General features: G+C 39.7%; 2 protein-coding genes across 13 annotated transcripts in view; one reads left to right on the forward strand and one right to left on the reverse strand.

The window, feature by feature from the left end:
• ARMC10 (armadillo repeat containing 10) overlaps nucleotides 1-26945 on the forward strand; it is a 46958-nt gene that overhangs the window by 16237 nt on the left and 3776 nt on the right. The window lies entirely within an intron of this gene.
• Nucleotides 1586-25665, reverse strand: NAPEPLD (N-acyl phosphatidylethanolamine phospholipase D). Of its 4 annotated transcripts, none has more exons than XM_075491283.1 (5): nucleotides 25443-25665; nucleotides 11777-12089; nucleotides 5116-5762; nucleotides 3963-4077; nucleotides 1586-2705 (listed from the first exon to the last, which is right to left on the reverse strand). In XM_075491283.1, exons 1-5 carry the CDS (start codon nucleotides 25643-25645, stop codon nucleotides 2577-2579), a joined length of 1407 nt encoding a protein of 468 aa, XP_075347398.1. In that variant the 5' UTR covers nucleotides 25646-25665; the 3' UTR covers nucleotides 1586-2576. The 4 variants fall into 4 exon arrangements, with proteins under 4 accessions (XP_075347398.1, XP_075347427.1, XP_075347409.1 ...); XM_075491312.1 differs by lacking the exon at nucleotides 25443-25665 and adding an exon at nucleotides 25184-25433; XM_075491294.1 differs by lacking the exon at nucleotides 25443-25665 and adding an exon at nucleotides 14782-14875.

Here is a 26945-nt window from a genome sequence, read left to right on the forward strand (position 1 = left end):
CATGGATGGTGAACTTCCCTTTCTCCTTCCCGCTGCTCTGAAAACACTGTTCATTTTGTAATAAGCAAATTACATTGCAATCACTTAATGTTTTGCCACTTCTTGTAGATTTAATTTTTTTTCTGCAGATTTAATTTTTTTCTGCTTCTGTATTTAACAAAGAAAAATAAAGGCTAGGACAGACACTTAAGAATTTACCAATCCCACCTCTCTCTTCTTACACAAGAACTCAGACTAGTCTGTTCTAGGTATATCTGATATATATCAGATATGTTTTCTTAAGCTCAGCAATGGAGATGTCTAGCTGTCCTTCTCCATGTTCTCCAACCTAAAAATAAGTTTTTCAAACATCTTTTTGATAATTAAAGTTGATCTCTTACCCTTTGCTTTGATAGCTGACAGAAAAAAGCGACCATTGACCCCTTTTCTAAAAAATATATGAAAACTTGTCACAGTGTTGTCTCAGTCTTCTTTTTCTGGTCTAGAAAGACCTATTTTTAAATGCTTTCTTCATAAAACAATGCTGTTGAGATGTTTTGAAATCATGCAAGACTCTCCAAAGTGTCTTCACACAGTGCATCTAATTTTTGTATCCCACACCCTAGATGGAATCTTACCAGCACCAAGCAAAGCGCAACAGTTACTGTTCTACATACAAATGCTGTGAATTAACAGATCCAAAACAAAACGTATGCCATTACTGACATGTAGTCTCTGATCCTTGTAAGTCAGTACTTCTCTGCTATGTGGCTGCTTATCTAGGTATTCTGTATTTTAGTTTCATTCTTTCTTTCTAAAGTACAGAATTTTACAGAATAGTCTATTGATGATTTTGAAAACTGAAAAAAAAAAAAAAAAATCCCCAAACCCACCCTTCAGTTTTAACCATGTCCTTCAGAGTACTGAAAACATCTTGCAGGTTGGTGTCCTCCACAATATTATGAACATGTGATATGCATTATATTATCCAAATCGTTATTGAAGCTATTGTGCAAATACAAGGCCCAACAGAGACTTCATCTGAAATACCCTCCCAAAATCAACACTGAACAACTGAGAGTAGTTTTAAACCAGTTTTGAACACATTCTGGTGAATACACCTAGACCGTACTAGAATTACCTTTTCAAACAACGAAATCTTGATGTTTGTCAAATATTAATCCCACCAAAGGAATACAAGCTCCTTTTTCTTACATATAAGTGTAATCGGCCCTTCTAGAACCCTTCCTCAGCATGAACTTGGACCAACTGATCTTTGCCTCCTTATGCTGTTCTTTGTTGGTATTAAGATCTTTAAGACTTCTAGGACTTCCCAATATATATTTTAAAAGATAACTGTCAACAGTTAAAAGATTACTTCAGTTGCTCCTAGCATGAAATCTCATTAACTGATTTTAATTAGTTGCCAGAAGTTCATGTCTTTAAATTGCACGGAAATAATGTGTCTTTTTTAAAATTTATCTTCATGGCGTATGAACGTAAAATGTAATGCACAGCAATAGCAAAAAAATAACACATATCCCATAGACAAAAACAAATCATGAACAAAAAAATCATTTGCCAATGAATTACGAAGGAGAATAACAACTCATTTTATTGGCAACAATATGCTTTAATTCTGTAAATTAGCATGGCAATTTTGATACAGATACATTTAGCCAAGTTTTACAATACTGAACAATGTTGTAATCTCTCATTCAACTTTAAAATTATAGGGAAGCTATAAGAAAAAGTACCACAGCCCATGCTTAAGACTTTTCACTTAAAAAAAAAAAAAAGTACTTAATAATAGGCTGAGTCAATGCAAAGCCAAGTGCCATTAAGGGATTCTTCAGTTTCGTGTACTGCATTTGACAAAGTTATTTTAGACACATTCAGGCCTAACTTAAAAATATTGTCAAAACAGATACTCTGGCCAGCAGTAAGTTTTACACATCAATGATGCAATATTAAATTATCTCTCTCTTTAAAAGGCACATTTCTTTAGATCATTGTAAAATTCAGCTTTTGTGGTTCATCAATATATGAAAATGTAGAAGCACTCAGTAAAATAATTATTTTACTGTGCTTGTGCTTTAACAACACAGCTGTATTGGAAGACTCCACCCCACAAAACATACAGTGAAGCTATCAAGGTACAGGGCATAACCTGAAGATTAATGAGATGACATTTGAACAATGACTGATTCAAGTCAGCCATTAATTCTAAGAATATGTCCTGTGCTGAGGTTATTATTGCTGTTGCAGGTAAGATGAAGGGTTTAAAAAAAAAAGGAAAAAAAAACCAAACCCAAACCAAAACAGTAATTTATCAGGGGTGTACATAAAAGTTGAAACTGCAAGTTATTCCCAGACAATACCTTATATATTAACCGGTTTTTAGATCACCTCTCAAAATTTATAAACAATATAACTAGCAAAATTTATGATGAAATTGGTATGCAAGTTTTAGTTCTGAAACTGACAAACCTGGCATCTAGAAATCCAATTCACTCAAAAAAAATCTACTTTGTAAGTACATCTAACATTAATTGCTAGTTCAAATCAAACGAGGCTTACAAGGAACTGCTACTGTTTCATGATTCAAATCCATCATTTGTACTCAAGTCCCGTGATTCTCCGTGGTTTAAGACAAAGAAGTCTTCTTTTTTCAAGCCATATCTTTCAAGAGCTTCATTCAGTTTAACTGGAGGATCCAAGTAATACTGGAAAAATAAGAATAATATGAGGGAAAAGATACCACTGCAGCATTTAGGGGGAAAAAAAGAGAATATCACTGCTCTAAAAAAGAAACAGTTTACATTTAAACATTATCTAAAAAAAGGGGGGGAGGTATATTTGTCAAATTAAAATGTTTAATTTGCAGTTTTTAAACGATAAGAATGCTGATTTACAGTTGTAGAGAAACTAGCAAGGCACAGCCAATCATCCAAAAGTCAGTCTTCTTCAATGTATTGAACTGGATCCCTCGGAAGCAGAAATGCGGCGATTCCTTACTGCTGGCGCAGAGGCGGCAGGGTGCGCGGGTCAGCAGATGGCGCTCTCTCTCGTTTAGGAAAATAAAGTTGTCAGCTTTACTGCTTAAAAACTAGTGTCATTTCCATGAGGTCCCCCTGTAGTTACTTCATTACATTTGTTACATTTCAGAAAAGGCATCATCAGGGAGAAATCATCCATTTTTTTTGTGCTTCTAAATACACAATAGCATTTGTACCATGGGCCCTAGTAACAGCTTATTAGAAGTGTATCCCAGTTGAAGAAAACATATCAGGTGAACATAGCAAACAGCATCAGGACTGAGTTATAAGATAAAGTGGTGCAACTGATGCAAAGATAAAGTTGAAAAACAGCTACCAGACAATGTGTATCAAAGTAGATGTAGATAGTTCCCTTTCACTGCATTTTTAGTCACTGTTAAGGTACCTGGGTAACCTCCTTATTAGAACTGGGGGCTTGGCACAGGGGGAGGAGGAGGAATAAAAAAATAGACAAAAAATCAGCAACTTAGAATAACGCAGTTGTTCATATTCTTGCTGGTATTTAACTATAAATCAACTATCAAAACTACTATTCAATTTATTTATTAGATTAATAAAAACTGTATTGACCTACAAGCACGCAATTCTGTCTCCAAGCGATGCACTGCTGAGTTTACTTTTATTATTGCATAAGTGTCCCCACCTTTCATGTTCCTCAGCTTTTAGGTATCAGAAATCCTCCACGTTTGTTTCAATAACTCTACTTTCAAATCAATCTTAACCATGGAAATATTTTACGTAATTGGTGATGAAAAGCTAAGCTTTTTTTTTAACTGCAGTACATATAGTAACAACTTTTCACTCATACAAAGTTTACATTTTAAGTATGCATTTACAGATACACAGGTTAAACTGCAAGAGCAAAGCTTCAGTAATGACTGTATTCTCAGGAAATCTGAACTCGGGTATAGAGTTGAAATTTACCTCATTTGCTAAAGCAAAGGTCCCCCAATGAATTGCTACAGACTTCTTTGCTTGAACATCAATATGGATTCTTACTGCTTCTTCAGGATCCACATGCTGGTATTTCATAAACCACCTGCCAAAACACAAAGTAAATGTTTGTCTGTCACCCAATTCAGTGCAAGATTTCTTCTTTACTTTCATTGGGTAAGTTGCAAAGAATCTAAAAAAAAAAAAAAATGCTCACCTAATTAAAAAAATTACGGAGCATGTTTGTCTGAGCACCATACAGAACACTCAAAATCAACAAGCTGGAATATACCAACATACCCACAAAACAGCATTTCATGTATTTCACTCCTCTTTTCAAACTTTTTTTTCCTTAGCTATATTTTTAATAGTATAAGGACATACTACTGGTGCCTTGAGGCATTAAGGCTGTAGATTTAAATCAATCCCTGAAAAAATTTCATGCTAGCAGCGCACACCAAAAAGTGTGTGCTTCAGAAGATAGCCTAAGGGAACAGGTGGTAAAGCAGAAGAGAGAACCTGGCAATTCTTGAAAGATACTGGATTTTTACCATGTTATTCTGATTCCTATCTTCCTTTCCCAGCCCATACATGTTCTGCTTCCAGCACTATATGAGTGTTATAATCTAAAAGTTTAGATACCCTCTCATAAGTAGGATACGGATGCTTAAACAAACAGATCTTTCATACTCTATAAAGGATTCATCTTTATCTCCAGATAAGTTGCAAAAACAGCATAAGAACTGAAGCAAGAGAAAAATGCCGCAAAGCGCGTGCATCTAAACAGGTCAGATTAAGTGATGCTACTTAAAAGAAAAAGCCACAAACTAATTCCAGATTTTTACTCAACATTCTTCATGGAAGAAAGTCAGCCAATTCATCCTTGCTGTGCCCAAGACTGAAGAAAAAAACCCTCCAAGAACACCACATGTACACAGGCAAGTATCCTAGACATTTCAGTTCCACTGTCCAATTGCCTACCTTTTTTTTTTTTTCTGTCATTCAGCAATTTCCTTCTTTTGCCTCTATATTCTATTGTAAAATCTTAATATAAGTAACCTACAGTTTTCACTTCTGGGTGTATTTTTTTGTCATCAGCATATCATTTCATTCATGTATTTTGATCAAACTTTGATTTTCATACCTTGGCTCATAAGCTCCAATGGGGATGGCTGCAAGATCAAAAGGTCCAAACCTTTTACCTATCTGTTCAAAAGCAACACAATATCCAGTATCTCCTGAAAAGAAAAACCTATTCCAAGGTCCCAAGACAGACCAGCTGCCCCAAAGAACCTTGTTATCATCTGTCGCGGTCCGTTTGCACCAATGTTGAGAAGGGGTGAAGACAAAAGTTACCGCATCATGACCGGGGACGCAGTTCTCTTCCCACCAATCCAGTTCAATCACATTCTCACAACCACATCTCTGCATCCAGTCCAAGAGCCCTAGAGGCACAAACCAGCGCAGCTCACTCCCAAAGCGTTCATTTAAACTTGTTACAGTGTTGTAGTCCAAATGATCATAATGAGTGTGGCTGATCATGACTGCATCTATTTTGGGGAGCTGCTCTACTGTGCATGGAGGTCCTCGGAAGCGCTTGGGACCCACCAGCTGCGTAGGGGAAGCTCGCTGGCTGAAGATTGGGTCAGTAAGAAATATAAGTTCATCCATTTCCACCATAACTGAGGCATGTCCCAACCACGTGACTCGCATACCAGTTCCTGTCTTCCCAGCAAGTTCCGGCTTTTGAACAAAGTAAGGTTTTAACACTGGAAGCTCTTTATCGAGTTCCTAGCAAAAAAGAACACAACATGCATGAGAGACTTCAGAATGTACTTGGCCAGGGAACAAAAACTGCATACAAGGCACGAATCATTACAGTCAAGACTTGCATTTTGTTTATATTTTTAGGCAACCAGAGAACTGCAACACAAAACAGATGCCCTTTTAATGACCATTTTCCCAGCGAGAGAGAGGGAGGGAGGGAAGGAGGGAGAGGGAGAGAGGGAGAGAGAGTCTGAAAGTATTGCAGTGAAAGCACTGCAAGGCACTAACATCATCCTGGGAAAGGCTTTGCAATTGGGTGGCCTTCCTGACCTGGAAAAGAATATATATATACACTGTTACTGTAACAAATGCTCAAGTTTAGCTTGTGCAACTAAATGATGTATCCCCTAAATCCTAACACAAGTAAGTCACAAACCCACAGGTGACAGAGAACGCAACGTTCCCAACAGCATTCTGCAAAAGTTCTGTTCTATTAACCTTAGCAGACCCTCTCTTTCCATTACATATAGAAGCAGCACACAGAGGTTAACCTCACTTGGCTAATGTTAGCTTTTACCATGCTCTCCATTCTGCCAATAATTCAATGAAAGTTCGTAAAACTCAGATCTCATTTTTAAGACGGTCCTTTAGGCACTTAGCTATGCTTCCTGCGATGTTTTATTGAAGCCTTCTAGGTAATTAAAGTTTAATTATTACTGCATAAATCACTGTACTGATCTCCCTGTATGTTCAGTATGCAGTCCCATGAATGACTTAAATCAACCTAAATCCATACTCCTGTGTAACAGTTATGGAAACCTTCCACCACCTGCCCTCTTGTTCTAGTCTCAATGCTTATGTAGTCCCCACTCAAGTCTGGCAGGTCAGAGAACTGATCCAGCTGAACATTAATCCAGAAGAGGAAAATAGACAGCTTTCAGCTCGATTGACTTCCAAGTTTTACTCCATGCGCAGCCTCAAGAGGACAGTTGGCACAAACGAGGCCGTGGCTGTACATTATCTACTAAAACGCATCATCAAACCACTGCTCATTCTCTCATTTTAAACAGGAGTTACGTTCTTCACTGCCATTTGGTTGAGATGCTTATGCAGAAGCTTTATTTGTAATAAAGAGTTTTCCTATTAAAAAAAACAACCAAACAAAAAGTCTTCTCGGGGCTCCTGACCATCTCCAGGTCCACCACAGTGTGGCTAAAGAGCTCCTCACAAACAGTTCTGGTCTGAACTCCTCACATCACTTTAGAAGAATTTTCCTATGTTAGACACCGTCTACAGACTCCTGACACTCTTCTCTCCCTGGTAATCACAGCTGTCCCAGCACTTCTCGTTCCTAGTCAGAGTCTCCTTATCATGGTTGCTGCTCTCATTCTCTAGTTCTAGGATAGTAGATTAGTGCTATCAGTGAGCTTATACAGAGCTAACCTCCCGCTCCCTTAAAAGCCCAGCTGATGCTGTGACAGTTTAGGAGTCTAGGATTTCCCTTGCTAAAACAGTCCTGACAGCTTCAGGAAAGTTACTTTCTCCACAATATTTTATTGATTTGGAGGGCATACGTTGGGAAAAAACAAACACACACCCCCACCCCCCTGCAATCCTACTGTAAGTAACAAAATATTAATGAAACTTTTTCTGAGAGCTAATGGACAAGACATGTCTACTGAAAAAGTTTCATTACTGTCTCCAGGAACAAGAAACAGATAACCTTCTATAAAGCTGAATATAAGGTTAGTACAATACAATCAATTCATACAAGAATAAACAATGTGTGAGTATTAGACTGAGACAAACTGCTGCTTCTCCAAGAAAGAAACATCACTTTCTTATCTCTATTTCATTCTAAGTACATGGGAACAACACTGACAGGAGAAATCTGAACCACAGAGACTGTTATATGGTGACACTTCAATTAAAAAAAAAAAAAAGAGTGAAAGATCCACAAAACTAACATAATACTCAAAAATGGGTATTAGGACAACCCACCAAATTACACGTGATTAAGTCAACAAATCAGATTATATCAAGGAAATTAAGCTCAGATACAGAATTTAATAATTAATTGTCATAATGCAATTTAGGTCAGTAAGTACATTTTTAATCGAAAACATTCTTTTTAAGTAGTTGTTTTCAAAGGTAGACTACAAATTATTCTGAGAACTCCAAATGAATCCACTTTATTTTTGCTGACAATTGGCACAAACTGGTTTTTAAAATTAGTATCATGCAATATTAACAAACAACACTAAATCGATTAAGAACTGGCTAACAGGCAGATGCGAACAATGAGTTCTTAACTGGGACTTAAACATATTGTACTGGTTTTGGCTGTGATAGAGTTAATTTTCTTCCTCGTAGCTCAATACGGTGCCATGTTTTGGATTTGTGACCAAACCAGTGTTGGTAACACTGATGTTTTAGCTACTGCTGAACAGTGCTTACATAGTGTCAAAGCCAGCAGGCTGGAGGTACACGAGAAGCTGGGAGGAGACCCAGCCAGGACAGCTGACCCCAACTGACCAGAGGGATATCCCACACCATATGACATCGTGCTCAGCAATAAAAGCTGGAGAAAAGAAGGAGGAAGGGGGGACATTTGGCCTGATGGCTTTTGTCTTCCCAAGTAACTGTTACGCATGATGGAGCCCTGCTTTCCTGGAGATGGCTGAACACCTGCCTGCCCATGGGAAGGAGTGAATGAATTCCTTACTTTGCTTCGCTTGTGTGCGTGGCTTTTGCTTTACCTATTAAACTGTCTTTATCTCAACCCACAAATTTTCTCACTTTTGCCCTTCTGATTCTCTCCCCCATCCCACTGGGGGGGAGTGAGCGAGCGGCTGTGTGGGGCTGAGCTTCCTGCTGAGGTTAAACCACGACACATTTGCACTATTAAAGGCTTTACAGGGATGTCACTAGGACAGACAACGTTAAATATTTTGAACAGTTGATTTAAAGGTAAAACTAATGACTATAAAAGGCATTTGTAAAGGACATGCAGACAGGAACACTGATAAATAAAGGGTAGCGCAGTTTGAACAAGTAGTATCCTAACCTATTTAAACAAAATTCTGTGAACAAAAATTCAAGGCAAACCAAGAGCACAAAGGCAGTGTAACTTGGAAAGTGCTGACTCTGTATGAGATCTACAGGTTTGTGATACACAGGCATCTGATCCAAATCAGTGATTGCTCGGGGGATAAGATCAGAAATCAGGCACTATTTTGAGCTATCATAGTAAATAACACAGGGAAATAGCTAAAGAAATTACTTCTTAGTGCATGGGGTTTGTGGGTTTTTTTTAAGTGTTTTACAAAAGTACACTAAAATCCCCCAAATTACCTTTTAAAGCAATAAGGACTCATTACTCAACTCATAAGATTTCAAACGAAAACACAAGTTCTATTGGCAGTATACATCATATGAAATTCTTAAAACTTATACAACAGGATAAAACAACATAATGAATGAAATACATAATCCTATGGAACCTTTATCCTGCTATAATACATTTTGTTCTCTGTCAGACTAACCAGAAACATATTACAAGAATTATAACAGATCTTTGAAATATGGCAGTAATGTGAAATCAGCTACCAACATAAGCGAAATGTGCCTAATACTGTCTTATCTTCATCACTGGAGTAATACAAAAATTCCTCCTGCTGTGCCCCCTTCCCCCTTCCCATGTTCTTCTTTCCTTCCTAATGCAAAGCAAGAAGAAACACATGACAGGCTTTGGTAAGACTAGCTAATTAGCTTAGGATTTTTGGCGCTTAGTGCATACTGGAATACCACTGGATTTTACAGAAGTGAGAACAATCTAAACTGTTGATCCAACAACTAATAATTAAAGATACTTCAACAGCACTGAAAAAAGTTATTAATAAAGCCTGTAATGAAAGTACAAAAGGTCTATGCATTCCGGATAATGATAGAGGCTTGTTGTGAAGGCATGATTATAATACATATAGATTTTACACAGTGAAGTACATATCCTGGATAATATACCTTTTTTACATAGGCAAAGCACTTGGTACAGATAAACTGAACCTGCCCAGCATAGCAGGGTATCACTAGGCACACTCAGTGTGGAAATTGAAGTAGGAGTCTGCTCTGCTCGAAGGATATGCTATCTAGCAGTGCTAAATAAAGTATGGAGCCCTTAGTTTGAATTTTAAACAAGCTCAGAAGTGCTTTACAGGTTGATTTAGGTGTGGAGCAAACATAGCTGGAACAAGCATCGAAATGGCTGAGGACCCAAGAAGTGCATTTTGTAGATCCCTATCTAGGTTTTTCTATTTCTGATTTACTTCACTGAGCTGCTGAATAATTGCAGGCACTTAATTAAAAAATTTCAGATGCAAAGCAATAAAATCAGTCCAAAATTAATCCCAACTGGGTCAGAGAGAGCGCTTTACAACTGGTACAGTGTAGATTTCTTTGTAATCATCCTTTATTGCAGGGATAATCTGTAAATTAAAGGGGAGTGCTGCAGTTCTCCGCTGCCATCAGAGCTGAATATTCTGCACTCTGTAGTACACCTTAGCACTGCCTTCTAGGTACTTCAGTCACTAACCAGGTTTCTGGCAAAATACAAAGCCTACTGTACACGTACAGAATACGGCAACAGTCAAAGGCAATTGAAAGCAGCCAAGGCGCAATTTTACACAAAAATGTGGCCAAAGTATCATAACACAGCACACTGCCTAGAAAGCTGTACACACTAAGTGAGACATGACCACTGTTGTTACTACTACAAGGTGCAGACAGTGTCTAGAAGCAAGACACCAGATTTAAAACAGTAAATTGCTGGAAGGGATCCCAAGACCAAAGTAGGTTTGTTGTGCTTCTTTCTGAAGTCAAATTGTTATTATTATAGAACAATTACAGCCAAGATTTTCTCCCTTAAACACATTCCATGCCACTTATCCTTAAAAAAAAATTCCCAAACCTCTGCCCATCATGTGTTAATAAGTAATACGACCTTCCCATCTGTAAAGCTGATCAAATTCCTTCCTTCACAGTTAATTCACATAGGATAAAAATGAAACATGTAAGCTCTTTGCTAAATACTGACTGTGAGATTTATAGCTTATGCTTCCCTTCTTGGATGCTTAAAAGCATTATTAACACCTATTTGTTCAAAAATGCTTTTGCTGGTTGAGCACCCTTCAGCACAGCTTTTCTGAAATGCAGGCAACACATTAGAAAATACACTGAGAAGTAATCCTAACTGTCAAAACTGTAACCATCGTAACACTTGTTGTGGCCACAAAGACAACCCATGGCTTTCCAGTATCAATTACTATTCACTGAAAAGAAGCTTCTCTCAGAGGTTGCCTCCCCCGCCTCCTTCTTTATGTACAGTATCTGACAGAAGCAATACACCAAGAACAAATTATGGTGTTTCCCAGTAAACTGGCACTGTACCTTTAGTATTTCAGTACAAATACTTGCTCAGGTTAGTTTTAACACATGCAATTTTTTTTCTCCTGGTATACTGAAGCAGAAAAACATAAGATTTGCAAACACTTCCATAAGTAAATGACAGCAACTATTTATTACATTTTTATGAAAAAGATGTAATGTATGTAGTAAACAGCAGTTTGGGGAAAAAAAAAAAAGGCAAAATTTTCAAAGTGAGATATGCCACAGCTGTTTCATCCAATATGAATAATGTTAGTGGTATGCTTCATAAGGCAACTTTCCTATTAAAAACAAAAAAGTGTAACTGTAGTTTATGAGTGAGCTAGGGGGCCATTTTTTTGTTTTTGTAAATATAAACCAAGCTGGATAAGTCAAAGGGTGTGGAACTAACAGAAAGGAGAAAAAAAATTAAAGAGGCAGAAAGTAGTAACCCACCTTTTGAAAGGAATAAAGTGATAATAAAAATTAGAAAAACACACTTTGAAAAGTCTCCAAAAGACACCTAGGATGGTTTCTAACTAATACTTACTATTTTACTGATTAGAGCAGAGGTAAAAGCAGTCTAAATCAAGAACAGAAAACACACAAGTATTTACCTGCTTTGAGCATGGCACATTGCTGTTATTTTTTTCCATGAGGGACCATTTCAAAATATTTGGCAAGGTTGGTGATTTCCATGTTGGCCACGGGTTGACAAATTTCCCATCTTTGCCTCGCTTTGATTTAGTTACATCCTCTTCTAATCTGTAGTCCAGCCTGAAGCTTTTCCTGGAGGTCCTGGAAGAATCACTGCCTCTGGAACCTCGACCCGAATTCTGACGTTTCCTCACCGCTTCTTTAGGGTACTGGTTACACACAGTCAAAGGCTGCTCTTCACCCATTTTCTTATCCATATCTTTTTGAGGAGAACTAAAATAAATTTTAAATTAATCCATCTTTTCTTGGACTAACATCAACATTCATAAGATTGAATGTTCTCTCACACACATTAGAAACAAGCCTGCCCTTCTCATTTTATGATCTACTGTATTTTTTCCTCAACAAAATATGCTTTTAAAACAGTTGCTATTACACAAAAGACTTCAAAAACATGCTGTGGCAAGTAGACGAGATCTCTTTGTAGTTCAGGCAGAATTTTACTCCCTGGTATGCACAGCTTCAGATACTAACACTATCATCTACCAACTGCAAGAGTGAGGGGGAAGGGTTCCTTAATTTACATTTTGGAAGAATAGTAAATTCCTCCTGAAACTAATGACATTTAGTGCCTGATGTAACACGATCCTGCAAACCTTTCCAAGAGACACTGGAACTATACAGTACCTTAGGATTTGCCTATATAGTAACTTTGTTTTGTAGTAAGAGCAGCAGCCTCATGTAGCATTAATAACACATTACTTCTGCCAACAAGATGCACATACATGCAGAGAGGTCAGAGCACAAGACATTTGGTCCTATTTCCTATTTTGCCCAAAATGAAGGAAAAGCTTATTGTAATAACAGTGAAAGTAACTGTTTCAAATACAATTTTGATACAAATTGAACTGAACTGACTAGTGAAAGGCCACAGAAAATTGGAATATCACAAATGAATCATGGCTGCAATGTCTGTTCTTAATTGCATTGTGAAATATAAAGAAGTGAGAAAACAAATGAAACAAGCTTATTTCTATAAAGTCACAATTCTGGCACATTTCTTAGAAAACTGCGAACTCGGGAGTTAGAGCCTCTTATCCAAACTGCACTTATGCGTTGCAGAGTTTAGCAATATGGAGTCCTATTGATCTCATTATATCCAAGGTAGAAAAAAACCAAATACGCCTATTTTAAGTTGCTGAAGCAATTCAGTTGAAGCTAAATGCTTCGGTTTCTGTATTTACTTTCAACATTTCAGTTGAAAGTAAATATACTGTTCTGATGTTTTTTTTTAAAAAATAGGTTGCTATTTTAAAGAGTGCACAACTTTCTGGTACTTACAAGCTCTACCTGATAAAAGCTATAAGATGACCAGTAATGAACAGACAGCATGATATACCGCTTAGGTGCAGGAATAATTTTTAATAACCAATTGTGAAGTTTGTCCTGTGGAAAACTCTCCACCACATGTTTTAGACTATCTACTATTTCATTAACTCAGATACTCAAACTTTAGCTGTATACTTGTACTGGGCTGACATACCAAAGCCAGTCCACTCAAACAACATTTTCAGAGAACAGAATTAAAGCCCACAGTTTTCTTAGGAATTACTTCCTAAATTAGATATTTTCTAAGTAGCTGGGTATACATAACTCACTGTGTCCCTCATAAGTTCAAAATTACAGGAAAAAAATATATTGTCACTGCAACATTACAGCTAAGATTTTACACACATGTAAGTGTTATCAAATTGAACCCAAATGCATTTACTGGTGATGCTCTAATTTCAAATGCAGAACACGTCCATGCTATCTCAGCAGCAACTGATTACTAAACAGAAAGTGCCATGTCAGTTACAAAGATATGACAATTGATAAATATTGTGAAATTTTCTTAACAAAGTAACCATTATTTTTCTATACAGTAGAGATAAAATATTAACACATCAAAATTCACTTCTGATAAAGAAGCATGAACAACGTTCAGAAAACATTGCTGATATAATTTTTTTATAAATACCACCCTTGGTCATAATCTTGTTTTAATATAATTGCTTTGTACTCTAGTTTCCCTGTAGTTTTACTGAAACCACTCCATTTATGTATTTTCTATTTAGCAATAATATACCACATCTGCATCATAATTTTAATTTAACTGTTGATACTCCTAGGCTTTTTTCTCTATTCCACTAAACATTTACTGGAATCAGCCTTCAATGGAACAGCCACCCAACTTGCTCTGTACCATTTTAAGCAGATATAAATGGTAACAAAAAGAATCAGTGCCATGAAAAGGCAGACAGAATACCCCAAAAATTGTAATGGATATTTTAACTGTTACTTTAGTCTAAGAGGGTTGGGTTGGTTTTTTTTTTTGGCATTCCTCAAAGAGCATTTTCAATGCCAAGTCAGCTTATTAATTTAGCAAAGCACGCAGACACAGCATAAAATATCTACTCCTCTAGAAAGCATCATGAAAACAAATCACTAGAGTTTAACCAGATAGATACTTAATTCAAGGAAATTCTTCTGTTAACATCTCAGATGTCTTGATTTTTAAATATATATAACTACTGTAATTATTGTTCCTACAAGACATTTTATATTAGAGACCAGAGTGCCTAAGGTTTTATTTTTAAACTTCTGTTTATCTATTCATTCATCTCTAAAATAGGTGAATTCTACTTTTGCTTAAATTTTCATATAAACCTTTGATCTTGTTCTGAAAGTATAAACCTCTAGGGGAAGCAGGGATCAACTATGCTGATTAAACAAAGACAATGCCAAAGCATTTAAAGCACTGCAGGTGTCTGTCTGCCAACATATTTTCCACATGATGCACATACATTACTTTCATTTGTATTCCATAAGCAACTGAAGGGATAAAAGACCTCAGTGCTCACAGAATACTTTAAACCCTTTTACATACATAAGAAAGGAACACGTTTACAAACAAATAACTTACGAAGTATTCCGATGAACTGTAGATTCCTTTGAAGTATCAATCTTTCCAGTTCCTTTCTGTTTCATTTAAACTGGTAAAATATATCCTAGAATATTCATGGAATACAGTAAAAGAAATCTAATTTTCTTACTAAAAAATGGTAGATGATCATTTCTTGAAAGCCAGCAATGATTAGCTTAAAATAAAACTCAACCAGTTAGTAGTCCAAGCTGATTCTTACCCTTCTGCAAAAGAAAGCCTCTAGAGACAAGGAGATTTGGCAGGTATATTTTAAATATTAGAAAATACCCAATCAGAAATGAGCTGATTTTTCATCCAGCTTTCCTGAATTCTTCCCCAAGAAAAATAATAGTTTGACACTCGATAAATAAATTTAAGCACTGGATTGTCAGCCAAATTATGAGCGATAGAGACACTAAAATCAAACTGGACTAGAGTTGTGTTCACTTTGGAGGGGCAGGGGGAAGGGGTCATGTCCCTGGTGAATATTTGTTATTGTAAGGTTCCACGAGAAATCTTCTATTTTCCACACTAAACAAAGAAGAAAACTATTATTCTACTTAAAATCATTAAACTGCTTTCTTAACAAATGGAACCCATCCTTCAGGATGAGGTGATTTACCCCCAAACAAGGGCAAGCGGATTGCAACCATCTGTAAGAGAGGCTCAGGCAAGACACAGTGCAACCACCCTCTCCATGCTCAGCAGTGCTTTACTGTTTCAACTGAATTCAGAAAAGGAAACGGAGCAAGATATACAAACTACTAAAGGAGACCATTAGTCATGCCAAATCCATGAGGCCAGAAGGTACCCTAGACAGAGGGGAAGAACAACACTGTCTGATGAATAGGATGAAGCCTAACATGAATCAAAACGCAGAGCAACATAACTGGTTTTCCAGCACCGAATACTAAGGGGCTCCTAGTAATCCACAAAGCAAGAGAGAAGTTATAGATCAGGCAGGACATGGCATGGAAAACCCATGTCTTATGTCATGGTAAACAGGCTTACACCTGTAAACAGGATATAGCCCTTAGGACAACAGGTTTGGGGTCAATTGTTTATTTTAGTATTGCTTATATAACTGAAAACTTGGAAACATTTTGGCTTTGAGTCTTCTGTTTATTTAGGAAAACAAAAGTTTAACTAAACATTTTAATACTTTCTCTTTCTGTTCCAAAAGAAGGCTGGAAACAGGATACATTAACATTACAAGAAGCACTCTGACATTAAAATTTCTCTTTTTAAATGGTCTTTTAAACACAGCAGAGCTTCAAGCCAAATTATTTTAACTTCATTTGAAGAAGAAATGCATCGACATAAAATCTGTTGTGTGAGTCTTCATCTTTTCCACGCAGTCTCCTCCAAAATCCACTACTCCATAACTGAAATGGACGTAGTTCCCCCTACTAAGCATAAAGCCATGTTACTAACTGAAGTCTGCCAGAACAGATTTATCCTTCTTTTCTATACAGAAATGTGGTCCTTATTTAACAAATTCATAAGCCAGAAAGTTTAAGAAAGAGTTACAACGAAGCTATAGTTTACTGGAACCCAACAACATCCACAAAACTTCACACCTACCTCGCAAATATTCCATAGCTTTCCAAATATCCTTAATTGTCTCTATTTTTGAAGCAATGAGTTTGGTTCATTTCTAATTGCTGTCTCTCTGTATGGACTACATCCAGAACTGGGCTGCGCTACACATCACCTAAAAAGGACAGCACACAATTCCTAGCAAACTCGTTTGGTTTGTGCTTCATCATGCCACTGTAGGCTTATCAAAGCAAGAATCTGAGCTTTCTGCAAGACGTACTGCTACACAACTCAGAAGTTTTCTTTCAACGTACGTATTTTTCAGACAGCAAAATGCACGCTTTTTGGCTTGAAACAAAAAAAAAAAAAAAAGATTTCAGCTAAAAGGTAAGGTATTTGCAAACACTAGGGAGCATCCAAGTACTTTTTTGAAAACAGCCTCCTCACTCAACTATCAAACAACTGCCAGATAAGCTTTGGCTGCGCTTTTATTTTTCCTTCAGGTCTGAAATTGTCTGCTTTAATTAATGAACGGTTTGAGACTGGAAAATTCTGAATGCATTTAAACTTTTATTGTGCAGTACTTCAGGCTGTTCATCATACCACTGTAGCTTTATCAAAGCAAGAACCTGAGCTTTCTGCAAACCATATACTGCCATGCAACTCAGAAGTTTTCTTTCACTATACATATTTTTTTATGACTGCAACAGCAGTTGCAACAGCAATTATTCCAGACACTCTTGGTCTTAGGATTTCACACAAAGAAGACCTCTCAAGCTTGCGACTAGCTGATCTATATTATTATCTATGATCTTTTATTATCTGAGATTTCCCATTAAAAGTTGCAAGCAAGAACAAGCAGTGCAGAAATTTTAATTCAAATTACTTGATATTTTTAACAGCCAGCTTGGGATTCTGTGTGATGTCCTATTTCCATATTTTCCAAACATCCACAAAGCAAAAAATCCATGCTAGCACAGCCTTCTTCCATTCTTGGATGCACCCATTTCATAGCACAGCCATAGACTGCCAGCCCAGTTCTTGTCTGTTCTCAACAGATCTGTAAGTATCCTGACTCTACAGTGGTCTTGTGTACTGTTAAGGAAAGATGAATAACTGAGTTGATAACAGAAACAGAAATAGCTTTCTCCATAAACAACCTCATAGAATTAGGATGAATCCTTTGCCATTCTTATCTCGTTTTGAGGATCAACAGTAAAACAAAGCAAAGGTTTATTTAGACATTACAGAGAAAAAAAATTAGTTACAAAGAAAACAAATGTGAAGCATCTACCCAAGGTTGTCTGTTGTTAGGCATATTCTTACAACACCTGTATTACTTAAGCAGCCATCACCATGAGCCAACCCATTTCTGCCTTCATTACTCCCCCAGGCTTGCCAAAACAAACATTTGTGTCCACATGGTGAATTAGTTCAAGAAACTGATCTAGCTGATAGTCACTTCTTACCTTCCCATCCCCTAGAGAAGTACTTATTTTTCACCTGCATCACTGTGTAACCATGCAACTGTTTATACCAACAAACTGGCTAGGACAGGAAAGGGTGAGAACAAGAATATACTGTTGTAAACAAAAACTGCTTATGCCAGTGCTGCTAGAGAAAAAGTAACTTATTAAATACCCTCCATTTAGAATTCTCTCAGTGTAGGTCAGTCACATACACCACCAAGTCAGGTTCAGCGATTTCCCCTTCCCCTAAAATACTTAATTTTCAGTCTATTCCCCATCCAAGGTTTCACATTTAGTACTGATGCTGCTTAAACTCTCTGGCTGCCTCCTCCAAGAGTGATGTTTCATTTTATAACCAAGCAAATTCAATAGCTACCTACAACCCAAAAGGCAGCCCACTCCCGCTACTACACATTCTGACCTCTACTCCCCTGGCATTCATTAGAGGAACTAAACTAACAGAACTTATTCATAGTCATTACGAGTGCCTATCAGCTACACCTTTATATGCCTCTGGATACAAATGCAAATAGGCTTTATAGTCAGGTCCATCATAGTACCTGGAGCCAGCTATTTCTCAACCCTGAGTTAAATCTGATCAGCTATGGGCATTGTATCGACTGCATAAAGATGCCTCTTCCTGGACCTGGGACAATACACAAGTATTTTCCCTTTGTTTCCACGTTCCCCAGCTGACTGTCCCTGTCCAATATGAGCACTTTGTAGTCCCCAAACATGTTTATGAACTGTATGTAATATTATAGAAATTTTCTGTTACATGCATATTCTGTTTAGGTTATGATCCCTGATATGACAGTAGTTGTCCATAGGGGCCACGCATAGTAACAGAGATGACAGACCCAGTAGCCAATTTCTTTAGCTATACAGGCCTATTAAAATAACTTATTTCCCTCTCTACCCTCATCTTTTACTGCAGTCGTGAATAAAAGTATCCAAAAGTTGGCATGCGGCCATCACATTTAAAAGAGCAGCCTAGACTATCATTAAGATTAAGCACAAGAGCAGTGTAATTCTGTGCTATGGCTGAAGCAGTCACCAAAGGAAAGCAGGAGTCAATTTTCCCTACACCAGAACGGAAAGTGCTTTCCTCTCCCCTCCCTAAACAACTAATTTCATATGACTACTTAATGTATAGGGAAGAATGTTGAAAACACAACAGCTGGAATGAAAGTTTTCTTACCTGCTCTGCAGGACTGTCATAGTTTAACCCCAGCTGGCAACTAAGCCCCACGCAGCCGCTTGCTCACTCCCCCTCCAGTGGGATGGGGGAAGAGATCAGAAGGGCAAAAGTGAGAAAATTCGTGGGTTAAGATAAAGACAGTTTAATAGGTAGAGCAAAAGCTGCAAGCACAAGCAAAGCAGAGTAAGGAATTCATTCACGCCTTCCCATGGGCAGGCAGGTGTTCAGCCATCTCCAGGAAAGCAGGGCTCCATCACGCATAATGGTTACTTGGGAAGACAAACGCCATCACACTGAACGTCCCCCCCCCCTTCCTCCTTCCCCCGGCTTTATATGCTGAGCATGACATCATATGGTATGGAACAGCCCTTTGGCCAGCTGGGGTCAGCTGTCCCAGCTGTGTCCCCTCCCAACTTCTCCCAGCCTACTTGCTGGTGGGGTGGGGTGAGGAGCAGAAAAGGCCTTGACTCTGTGTAAGCACTGCTCAGCAATAATGAAAACATCAACACTGTTTCCAGCACAAATCCAAAGCATAGCCCCATACTAGCTACTATGAAGAAAATTTACTCTATCCCAGCCAAAACCAGCACATTCTCCAATGTGGGGCTTGAAGGGTTCAATATAACAACAGGATTGATTGGAATATGCTAGATTGAATTTATAGCTGTTATTGCTGTTTAGCTATTAATTGGCAGGCTCCTGTGCTTGCCATGGGGCTTGCTTGCCTTACTGTGTATTAGAGTCTAGTGCTCGTTAGTGGCTCCTTTTTGCTTTCGCTGCTTGCTGTACTGCTGTGCTGCTGATCACCTTACTCTACTGTGCCTGGGAACATCCTGATAACAGCAATGGCGATGCGCCTGGCTGGCAGATGGCCAGGGCATTGCTGCTGTTTCTGTGCTGCTGTACTGGACAGGCTGGAACTCCAGTGTGAACTCGAGTCAAAAGGACTGTGACCTGTGGATGAGTCCACGCAGGAGCAGGACACCCCGAAGCATCTGTGGCCATGGATAAGTCCACACCAGAGCAGGTACATCTCAAAGCGTCTGCGGCCATGGTTATATCTGTGCCACAGCAGGTATCCTTGGGCCACAGTCCCTTCAGAGGTATGAGTCCATGCTGGAGAAGGTACACCTCAAAGCATCTGTGGCTGTGCATGAGGTCATGCCAGAGCACCTCAAAGCATGTGGCCATGGATAAGCCCACGACAGAGCAGGTACACCCTTGGAGGGATTGCAGCCACAGGTAAGGCCATGTTGGAGCAGGTATATCTCTGAAGGCATTGTGGCCCATGGAGAAGGCCACGCTGGAACAGGCGCACTTCAAAGCAACCGTGGCTGTGGATAAGTCTATGGTGCAGTAGGTATACCCCTGAAGAGACTGTGGCTCATAGATAAAGCTCCACTTGGAGCAGGTACACCCCTAAGGGACTGCAGTCTGTGGATAAGTCCAAGCCCAAGCAGGGACAAGGGGAGGAGTTCATTGCAATGTTAAACCCGATGGTCTGGTCCAAAGGGACCAGGATGGAGACTGTAATGTAAATACCTTTAAATTGTTGTAACCCATGATTTGAGTTCCACGTTATGGGAATTACTACAGCAGGAACCCCTTGTGACTACCCAGGCTAGGAGCAAGGGGAGGAGTTCATTGCAATGTTAAACTCTATAACCTGGCCCAAAGGGACCGGGGCTGGAGATTGTAATGGATATACCTTTAAATTGTTGTTTTCTCACTTTTACCCTTCTGATTCTCCCCCCCATCCCACTGGGGGGGATTGAGCGAGCAGCTGTGTGGTGCTTAGTTGCTGACTGGAGTTAAACCATGACAAGGACTTGGGCTGACAACATACAGAAGCAAGGTTTATGCAGTACAGCTGTGATATGGTATGCAAGACAGTAACTGGATCACAAATCAAATGCAGACAGTTTTTAAAAACAACAGAAAAATAAGAGAAGATAGCACATGCACACAGCTGGGCAGATAAACAGTGGATTCCAACAGCAATGGTAATCTCCATGGATGGCCCCTCACGCTTGTACAGAATTTCAATAAAGCTTTTCCAAAAGAGCAAAGACAAAACTTGTACCAACCCAGCTACAGGATCTGGACCCCAACTTTAGTGTTCTGGCACCAGCTCCACTCCTGTAAGTATTTATGCAAACGAGTAGTTCACTAGTTTCAGTTGGTCTACTGATGCGACAACAGGTAATAACAGAGCCAAACCTTTCCAGGATGGGGCTTACTGTTAGAAAAAAACCAACCAAACTTTACAGGTTAGCATTTACAAACACAGTTTAGCCACTCCCATGCATCAACAGCCTAAGAATCTTGGGTTTAGTATTTTAAGTTATTATGTAATGTTGAAGCTGTTAGCACAGGTTTCTCTTAACTAAAATGAAGTTTTAAAATATTACAAGCTCTCACTCTGTCCTGAGGGTAAAGGCTTCCCGTCTAACATCTTACGACAATTAGATATGACTAAAAATAAATACTACTACACATAATGAAACTAAGGCTCCACTTGAACATACGACGGTACAAATCCGATTTCCTTTGTAGCACATGGCCATAGAGACAAGGTAAGAACTGTTTTCATAAAATGGATGGAAATCATGTTAAAATCTTGATCCATAGGATCCATGTGGCAAAGCAGGATCTGAAGCAGTTCATTTACAATCAACTCTGGCACTTTTATGTCTGCAGCTGCGCAATTGCTATCTCCACCCCATTTACTAAGCCTTTTAATTTTCTTTTTCCTTTTCTCTCCATGCCAGAAAGGAACAAACTCTATGCAAACTTTCTCTGTACTCACACTGAGAATAATCCTTTAAAACCCTATAAAACCTCAGTCATCCAGGAAGTGCAGCAACGCCCAAGCACTAAACTAGTTTTTATTTTTAGGTTAATACACAGTCATAAAATTTTGTTTATATACATATTTAAATGCTTGTCTATTTGATTCCTTCTCTTCAGTTCAAAGTCCAAGCACATAGGACCCAATGTTACTTCTCTGCAATATAAAAATATTTCCCTAAATTCTTTCTAAATCTACTTAGATTTCAACATAAGCTCAACTTTTGCTTGTCCCAACAACATTCTCTCTCTCCCTCTCTCTGTGTATGTATGTACACACATCCCATAGATATATGGATTTTACAGAACCATTTATAACATTTGACCCCAAATGTATTGAAATCCAAACAAATCATTTCCAGATCAGTTAAGATAAGGAAAACAGAGACTTTTCTTTGTTGAAAAATATGTTTTTCTTGAATGCAACTGTTCAAAGACCATCTTTCACATGAGTTACGCTAGAAGGTCATCAGCCTTTCCAAATATAAAAGTTTTGAGTCTCCAAAACTTCATACTGGAAAGCCAGAAAGCATATGTGATACAGCACCCTTATGGTTCTTTAACTGAAACACAGCCATTAAAAGAAATTACAAATGGTAGAACACCAGACACAGCAAAACACAAATATCCAAGGAAACTGGAAACGTCACAACACATTAACATTTTTCATGACAACCCTTTTTCCTATATATAACCAGCCTTCTACTCTATCCCCACAACTCTAGATTATGATGTCTCTTCATGTACTCTAAATGAAATGCAAAGTGCTTTGTTTGTTAGTCAACAACAAAAGAGTTAATATTAAAGTTGTTTGGTTTGTTGTTTTTTTTCTTATGGACAAGTCAAGGCACATTTCCAACACAAATGTGAGCCATCCAGTAATTTTTGAGGCACCATACTAAACATGTAGGTGTTCTAAGGAGACAAAGTGTTTCATTTAAACACACCTAAATAGACACACATAAACAACTTGTTATTGCCACAATCTCATTATCAGAAACAGCTGAACCTCACTGAAACCCTTTCTCAAAAGCCAGCCCACAGCATGGGAGATTTCCACCTAAACAACTGAAACTATTTCCAAATATTATAAGCAATAAAAACTGAAATCTTACCATAAGCCTTACTCAGCAGACAGTAGCACTACCAGCTCCAACCATGGTAACAGGTCTTACACAAGAAAAATCTCTTGATACACATCTTGATATACATTCCTTACCACTTGACTTTTCACTCACACAACATCTTATCAAACCTTGTTTTTCACAGCAGCAGCAAAATGTTTTCATAGCGTCACGTGGTAATGCCCAATTCTCCTTGCTGAACAGCTTTGTAAGCTTCATCTGCTTAGGTGCAGTTGTATGCTGTCTAAACCCAAATCCTCCCTTCTTTATACAGCTGCTAAATGCTAAGATATTACATGCAAACATTAAATAACATGTAACTTCTTTCCTAGATTTTTCTAAGAATATTCAAACCAAGTTTTAGGCAACACCTGGTTTACAGAAAAATCCTTTTTACTCAAAGCTGCATTTAGACACAAGATGACCAAGTGATTTACCATGGTCCTGGCTTTGCACATATTAGAAGTAGAACCCTGATTACAGTGCTAGCCAGCATACTGCAAGCTACACACTTGCAGCAATTGACTAAAAAAAAAAAAAAAGTGACCTCAGGAAGGGATTTATAGATGTGACCAAAGGAAAAAAATAACTTCACAGAAGGTATTGCATATAAAGGCATTAATTAATATGGCAGCATTTCCATTTTTCTCATCACAGACAAAACAATTGCCTTCCCATTTGCAGAAAAGAACTTAAAAGCTATTTCTGAATGGAGAATTAGCAGTTTTGGTTCAATCTTGAGCTTATAAAGGCTGATGAAATAGCAGACTTCTTGCTGAGGTAATTCTTCAAATCTACTTAGTTAATACAACTGAAGAAAATAATAATAATAATAATAGTAATAATGGATTTCTTCCTTTTTAAAAGCCTTTTTTAAAAGGCTGCAGATCTCTTGATTTGGGCCAAACTGAAGCCAAATTAAGTGTTACTTATAGCTGAACAGTTTCACTGTCATCCCTTACTTCCTCCTCTCCTGAACATGTCTTCTCCATGACAATGAGTGAATCAGACAGGGCTTTCCAATCTCCAGGTATTCAAAATTCGCATTATCTTTTATAACAGGCATTTCAATTTCAGATCATTTGGGGCATTTCTAAAGCAACTGTTGCAATAATTATTGCATTAATAAGACAAAAATCTTATTTCTTCTTGTCTTCCTAAAAGTCTTACCTATAAAATGAATCAGGCTTCCTACTTTATTAACAGATAAAGCTGCTACTATGAATTAAAAAATACATGACTCTTGTCAAAGGTCTTTTGCCAGAAAACAGAAGTGATTTTCCTGTCACTACCTTTAGTTTTTGGTGCCACTTCAGTCGGTGTAGTTTGAAAAAGAAAAAATACCTAAGTACAAACAGTACTTCCCTTTAAAACCGAAATTTGCTTCATAATCGCCATTTAGCAGAGTAAGAAATCATAATCATCACTAGAAAAACCATTTCTGCAGAAGTTTAATATGAACTTAACTGCATGCCGTCACGACATTCAACAAATACTTTCCCTAAATCCTTACTAGAGATGATTGCCGATAACTGAGATTGACTGAACTAATTACATTCAATGGCTTTGTTAATATCTTCCACTTCACATGTACATTATACCACGCAAGAAAAATGCTCGCGATAAACATCTGTCGTGTCTCCTCTCCAAAAGAAAACATTCACTAAATCGTCAATACCGCGAAGCGCATTTTTCACAGGCGATTATATAACTTGTTTCTTTCCGAGCGCTACTGCAGCATATTTTACTGTCAATTTACGGGAAACGAAAGCACTGCCGCCGAGGGAGAGTAGGACTTTTTCTTCCAGGATTTCTTTCGCCGGTGTGAAAGGATCTCCCCGTCCCAACTGTTTCTGGAGCCGGTACTAGTCGCGATTTGTCACTAACCTCAGCGGCATCTTCCGCGGGCGCCCCGCCGGCTCCCCGGGCAGGGACAGTCCCTGTCTGTCCCGCGCTGCGCCAGCACCGACGCCGCAGCCAGCCTACACCTACCTCGGCGGCCAAGACAGCCCAGGAGAGAGCCGGGTTATACAACTCCTCTCCGGCCAGGAGCCAGGGCTCGGCGGCCCCACGCCCCTCGCCCACCGCCTAACTTTTCCGAGCGGACGCCCGCATTCGCTCTGCCCCACTGCTGCCGGCGGGGCTCCCCGCCCCCGCCCCGGCCCCGCTCCCCACCGCCTCCCGCAGCGGCTCAGCCCGGTTACCCCCGCCACTCTCACCCGGCGGGACCCCAGTACCGTATGCCTAGCAAGCCCCGCCGCCGCGCTCGGAGCAGGTGCGCAGCGCCGCGCTGCTCCGGCTCCCCTTCCCCCGGCCACCAGCCGGGCTTTGAAGGCGGCAAGTCGGGCAGGTGCCTCTCCTCCGGACGGGCACGGGGCGGGAGCCGCCACTCGCCTCGGTCCCTCCCTGCCCACAGGAAGGCGCGGGGGCAGCGACCCCCGCCCCCGGAGCGCTGCCTGCCGCCGGACAGCCGCTCACCTCCCGGACTGCTGCTGCCCCTGAGGAGTCTCGTCCTCCTCCTCCTCCTCCTCCATGGTGCCGCTCCACCCCCTCCGCGGCGGCTCCGCGGCTCTCCAGCAGGAGCCGTTGAACGGCTGCGGTTTCCCACCTGACCAGCCCGCCGCTGAGGGCAGCGCGGCGAGCTGCAGGCAGCAGCTCCACAGCGCCCTGCTCCTCACCATGGCGCGGCGGGCCGCCTGGCGGCGCGTTAGCAAGATGGCGGCGGGGGGGGGGGGGGGCCGGCGCCGAGGGCGCCGTGGCGGCCGGACGTCCGCGGGTCCGGTGCCATGGCGGGGCAGCGTCAGGGCTGCCAGCGCGCCGCTGCCGGTGGAGGCCGGACTGCTCGTCGGCCCCCGGGGAAAGGGAAGCACTTGTTTCTGCTCCTGACCGGCTCCGATGGTTGGTGAACGCTGCCCGCAGTCCCGTTTGGCAGTACGAGCAGGCTCTGACCACCTGGTGCTGCGGTGAAAAGTTTCCTAGAGCCGGCTTGCTCAGGAACCTGAAGCGGTGCCGCCATCAGCGAGGGTACCGGCAATCACGGGAGGTGCGGCGCCCGAGTGAGGCCGCCGGCCGCCCTCCCGCCGAGCAGCCCACCTGGCAGGCCCCTGTATCCCCACAGACATTGCCCCTACGTTAGGAAGTTGAAAATCGTGCCCAAATGTCTTCCCGTGCTGGATTACGACCGTCGCCTCACCCCCGGTTTACGCCTCCGAGTAGTTCAGGTGCGACTCCAGCCTGGGAAGTGAGGGATTTTGAGGCACCCAATCCAGAGAAATTAGGTTCTCAGAAATACATACGTATTTTTTAATCTTTCCTTACCTCTTTAAGCACATAATACAATGGAAGATAAAGGACAAAGCTATGCAGCTGTGATATGAAAAAATGAAAATCATATACAGCAGCAATATGAAATCTAAGACCATCTGGAGCTCCAATAACACATTTATGTACATTTTATCTTGGAGCTTGGGAATGGATGTCTGGTTTATTCGTGAAGAAATCTTACCTTTGTTCAGAGGCCAAGTTCTCAGGGTGAGGTCTTGGGAGGCTAGAAACATAAGCCTTACTCTTCTTATCATTAATCTATCATTCTCTTAGTTTCTGTGAGGTAGAGGAAGGATAATGCTACCAAGTTATCTTGTTCTGTACAAGGAAGACAGGTATGTATTGGTTGCTTATGGTCAGGCAGATTTGCTCACCTTTGCCAGTGGAAAATCCCAATTTATTTCTTACTTTGGCTCTTCTCACCTGACATTTCCTGATCATTTCATCTCCTATCAGTATGTCTAATGCTAAGCTGGCCTTGTAGTAGCAATGACTTTTACTCATACGTTATTAAACACAAATCTATATTGATTTAAGTTATTTCTACTGTTAATTTATGGAATCTAAGACCTACTAAATGAGTTAGATGATAAAGCTGCTCTCCATAGCTCTGATCAATGCCCATTAACTGTTAGTAATAATTAGTACCTATGTATA

This window comes from Mycteria americana, chromosome 1, assembly GCF_035582795.1.
Source record: "Mycteria americana isolate JAX WOST 10 ecotype Jacksonville Zoo and Gardens chromosome 1, USCA_MyAme_1.0, whole genome shotgun sequence".
In the NCBI taxonomy this organism is placed as follows: Eukaryota; Metazoa; Chordata; class Aves; order Ciconiiformes; family Ciconiidae; genus Mycteria; species Mycteria americana.